The 5,255-nt window shown below is 40.0% G+C and overlaps 1 protein-coding gene across 2 annotated transcripts in view; it reads left to right on the forward strand.

The window, feature by feature from the left end:
* The window catches only part of MOSPD2 (motile sperm domain containing 2), a 59,466-nt gene that overhangs the window by 9,708 nt on the left and 44,503 nt on the right, over positions 1 to 5,255 (forward strand). For both annotated transcript variants that reach the window (XM_024755627.1, XM_024756343.1), the window contains exon 3: positions 5,018 to 5,173. In XM_024755627.1, the coding sequence (XP_024611395.1) occupies positions 5,018 to 5,173 (156 nt within the window). The remainder of the gene's footprint in view (positions 1 to 5,017; positions 5,174 to 5,255) is intronic.

Here is a 5,255-nt window from a genome sequence, read left to right on the forward strand (position 1 = left end):
ATATGTGGCTTCAAAGTCTAAGATACTTAGATGTTTACCATCTGGCCCTTTACCGAACAATTTTGCCTACCCCTGTAATAGGCCCGTAGTTCTCAAAGTGTGGTCCTTGGGGCGGCAGCAGCATCCTGTAGGCATTTGCTGTAAGTACAGATTCTGGGATCCCACCCATGAATTAGACACTCTAGAGGTGGGGCCCAGTTATCCCCGTTTTAACAAGCCTTCCTGCTGACTGAGAGGTGCTAAAGTCTGAGAAACGCCGCTCTAGGCCAATGGCTTAATCCCATCGTAGATGATCACCTGCCTCTCAGTCTCTCACCAGCTAGCTTCACAGGAAAGAGAAGATTCAGGGTAGGTTGTGGCCAACCAGCAGAGGATGCCCTAAAGGGAATATTCCGTTATTTCAGCCTGATCACTCCCATTGTTGACATTTACATGGTCCAGCCAATAGAAGTGGTCCATCCAGTACAAATGCTCTTCCAGGGTCCCACCAGGACTTTAAGTGGATCAGTGCTCAGAGTCCTTGGAGAAATAACAGATGCTAAGAGGTTCTAAACTACTGTTGATGTTTGATAGTTGTATATTTGCTGCATCTGAACGGTATGACACCCTAATAACTTTTCTGGTTTTCATTATCAGAATACTTTTGTATTTTTTCAACCTTTCTATATGAATTCTAGGCACATTTATAATATCTATAATATACTTTCAAGATTTTCTCAACCAATAGGTCAGTTAGAATTTAATATTCTGTTCATAGGGAGAATTCTACCTTATGTTAATAAAAATTCATTGGCATTGTGTTTAAAATTTTCAAAGTGCCCTTGATCTTCATTAGACTGTGGATAGATAGGCAGACCTTATCTCCATTGTACAGAGAAGAAAATCAAGCCCAGAGTGACTTGCTCAGTCTCCCTGTACATAGTTAGTAGCAGGGGGCTTCTGATTTCATCACTGTGCCTGGTATCCTGAATCAGGCTATGAATTTTTTTCACACTTGTTAACCTTAAACCACAGTTTCTGGCTGGTTGGTAATTTCACCAGCCAACAAATGCACGAGGGAAGAAGAAAAGTTAATAATGGAATTCTCTGTTTCATGAGTAAGCACTGTAGTCTGTTTATCCTGCCGCACTTAAAATTGTGTATGTGAGGGAGAGTGTGAAGGAGGTGGGCATGCACACGCAGGGAAGAGAGGAGGAAACAAAAAGCTGAGAGGTCATCTTTACCCTGGAACATTTAGTCCTGTCTAACCCAGAGGTGAATTACCATTGCCATTTATTTAGTTCTTTCTCTGCAAAATTAGGAACTTTCCACTTTGTTTGGTGGGGATACACTGTATAAATATAAGACCAATTTACAGAGCAAAATTGATGGAAGAAGAAATAAATAGTAGAAAGAGACAGTGAACCATATGGGTGTGGTGATGGTTCACTGAGGTTTCTTAACAGAGGAGTGGCCAAAAATGAGCTTTGAGCTATTTTGAACAAATGTAAGGATGAGGCTTAAAAGTCCGCCACTTGAGATTAATGTTGGTTTGTGATGAAGTTTTCACTGGTCCTCAGCAAGATGAAAGTAATAAGGACAAGGTATTATGAGAGTATACACATATATATCTGTGTATAAGGCAAATCTCTTCCTCATCGCTGTGCTTTAATCACTGAAAGGTAAAGTCTTTCAAAGTGATGTGTCCTAGGTGGTGGGGAGGGGTGTGCGCACATGTGTGTTTCGATATCTTCAGATACCTTTTGAGTGTACATGTTCAGCTTCTTCCTGTAACATCTGGATGTACTGAAGGACTGGTTTTCAGAAAACTCCCTGACACTTGAGGGTTCTGTGGAGGGGAAAACATTTTCCTTTTACCCTTCTAGGTTCTTTGACTGGCCTAATAATTAAATTGATATAAGACAGATGAACCAGAGAAAAACACAAGTTTAACATGTGTATCCCTTGTATACGTGGGAGAGACCCAGGAGGACTGAGTAACTCTCTGAAGTGGCCCAAGCCACCACCTTCAATACCATCTCCAGCTAAAGACAGAAGATGCTAGGGTGGGGAGTCAGTTATGAGAGGTGACCAAGAAAAGCTCAGTGAACAAGGGTATGGTTGTGCAGATCTATGTCCTGGCCTTTCCCATTGATAAGAGTTTCTGGAGATTTCCAATCCTTCTCCTCTTCCTGTCACAGAGAGGGAGGCACTTACAAATGGAGACTTCCTTTATACGTGTAAATGTTTCTTATAAAAGGGTGACTTGTACTCACTTTAAATTTCTGTATGTGCTGTTTGTTAAAAATATCAGCCTAAAATAATCAGTATGCCAAAGAGGTATGTTTTGGGCTGTGTAGTTTGCTTCCCCTCAGTTCAGTTGTCTGGGAGCTGTGTTTGAAAGCGGCAAATGGTGTTGTCATAAGCAGTTATTATTACACTTGGCCTTGTGGTCCCAGGCCAAGTTTTCCTTACCTTGAATGCTCAGTTTTCTCCCTGTTTCTCCCTGTGTGTCCTTCTGTCTCTCGCTCTCCTCCCCTCAGCCCTCTTCTCTGTCCTCTTCTGCCCCTACTTTTCTCCAGCCTCTCTCCCTCCACTCCTACATGACCTCCTCCCCAGTCCTCTCTTGCTCTGTCTTTTCTAGCTGTTTCCATCTCTACCTGTCTCTAGGGGTAAATGTTTAACAAGAGGTGTCTCATATGTAAGCACATGTCCTATTAATAACAATAATTAATCATTTTAACCTAAATGGAGATTTCTAATTTCGAAGATCTGTATCCCTAAAAGCTATCCAAGAGCAATAAGCTTTACATTTCTTGGTAATGGGCACTGTCTTGTTTATGGTATCCGTAGTGGTAATATCAGCAGTGGTAGGAGTATTGATAATAACAACAATAATGTTTGATTCTTCTTCTTATGGCTAATATTTTTTGAGTTTTTACCACTTGCCACATGTTGTCCTGGGGAAGTGGTAGTCTGCGGACCCTTGGAGATGCCCAGGACTCTTCAGGAGCCCATGAGGTCAAAGCTGTTTCCACAGTGATGCTAAGAAGCTTTTTTCCCTTTTTCGTTTGCTCTGATTACGCAGAAGCAATAGTGGGCAAAACTGCTGCCTCCTTGGCCCGAATCAAGGCACTTGGCCATTATAGTCTCTTCATTGTCAGCACTCGCAGTTAAAACTTTTTTTTTTAAGTCAATTTTATTTTAGAAAGCCCCTGATGAAGCAGCAAATTTTATTAAATCTTGACCCTTGAGTACATGGGCTTTAAATGTTCTGGGTAACAAAATCAGGAAGTACACATTAAATACTTATGCGTATTTGAGTTGCTAGCTAAATTAGTCACATTTTTCAAGGACCACCATTTTTATTTGAAAGAACAACTGTTAAGTAAACTATGGTTATTCACACTGGGGTATTTGGGAGAAATTTTCTTGAAGTCAGACAGTAATTTCAAGGAAAACACTATATTGGTCCAGTAGAGAGTGCTGTCCAGTGGCCAAACTGGATGATCTGACTTTAGGGGCAGGTGCTCCCAGGGTCCTTTTTGCTGCTAAACAGTATATAAATTCTTTTATACCTCAACTCATGTTTATAAATCATAATTAAAGAAAAGTTGTCCTTTGAATACTGATGACCTTTTGAATAGACAGAACTAAAATACCATTTTCCAAGGTTAACTTACAACAGAACCACTCATTGTAAAGATTAGAAAAATAGAGCCCAGATATTGAAAGCCATATCCAAGGTAACACTCTACAAATACATGATTTATGGCCTCATCTTACATTTTATAGTGCTTGAAACTTTCAAGTACTTTCATGTATACATTTTTCTCTGATCCTCACACAACCCTGTGAGTATCTAAAACAGTTAAAGATAAGGAAGTTGGGACTCAAAGATGATTCCACGGATGCTCTTTATATTTCCCCACCCTTTCAGCTGTTATCGCTGAGGGCCTGAAATAACTCAGAACTACTGGAGAGGAGAGAGAATCTATACAATTTGGCAACTAACTAGGGGGAAAAAAAAAAAAGAGATGAAGGAGCCGGGCAATTTTCTGAAGTTTCTTCTTTGGGTCCCTGGGAGGGTACCATTGACAGAGAAAATAAAAAATAGAGAAGGAATAGATTCAATCAACAAATGTTTCCTGAAGGCCTTTTCATTGGCACTATGTAATCTGCTTTGGGGGCTTCTTAGGATGTATATAGACTGTGCTGTTACGATCTGTATATGGGAAGATATGGCATAAACACGAGTAACTCTGATTCAAGGGTGCTAAGTGAGTAGTTTAGGTCCTGTAGCTATTCACAGGAGGGAAGGAATTACTTCTAGGCCCAGGGAAAATTTTTATGGAAGAGGAAGCATTTGAAAGGAGTCTTGCAGAATGGTAGAATTTGGATGTGCAAAGGTGGTTGTGAGGAGACAAGAAAAATTCAGTTACAGAAAAATAGAGCAGGGTGTGGAAGGAGGATATAGAGGTATGTAGAGGTTGGTGAGAACACAGCATGTGTGTAGGTGGATAATGAGAAATTATTGGCAACAATTATTCCAGTGAATTAAGGGAAATGTTGACTGCTACATACATAGTTTTCCATTTTGTATTTAGTTCATTTTCAAAAAAGACACTTGGCAAACATGTCTTTTTAAGTACAACCTAGTTCTTTCTTGATACATAAAAGTTCATTTTTCATTGTCTAGGGTGAGTATTTTAAGTTCACATAACATAATCGATCTTCCTAGATGTTGGTTTATGGTTTTAGAGGGTTATGCAAAATATTTTACTATGGTCTTATTTTTTAACTCTGTGGTGGCTTGTCTTAAAATAAAGCTGCAATTTTTAGATAACTTTATTCTAGTCATACTTGGAAATTCCATCAATCCTTTAAATTGCATTTTCATCTGAACTGCATCCCTGTGTCTATCTTCAAGTAGCTTAGCTTTATCTTCCAGGTCTTTCTTCTCCTTTGGTATTAGTGTTGGTTATCATTCACTGCTGAATTTATCTGACTTGGATATTTATTACTGTTTTTCCCCTAGATAAGTCAGATAAGTATGATCCACGTGATGTTGAAAGACTACAACAAGATGATAACTGGGTTGAAAGTTACTTATGTTGGAGGCATAATGTTGTAGATGAAACACTGAAGATGCTTGATGAGAGTTTCCAGTGGAGGAAAGAAATGTCTGTCAATGGTAAGCTGTTCGGGCTTCCCTGGTGGCGCAGTGGTTGAGAGTCCGCCTGCCGATGCAGGGGACGCGGGTTCGTGCCCCGGTC

This window comes from Neophocaena asiaeorientalis, unplaced genomic scaffold (genome assembly GCF_003031525.2).
Source record: "Neophocaena asiaeorientalis asiaeorientalis breed wild unplaced genomic scaffold, Neophocaena_asiaeorientalis_V1.1 scaffold193, whole genome shotgun sequence".
Lineage (NCBI taxonomy): Eukaryota > Metazoa > Chordata > Mammalia > Artiodactyla > Phocoenidae > Neophocaena > Neophocaena asiaeorientalis.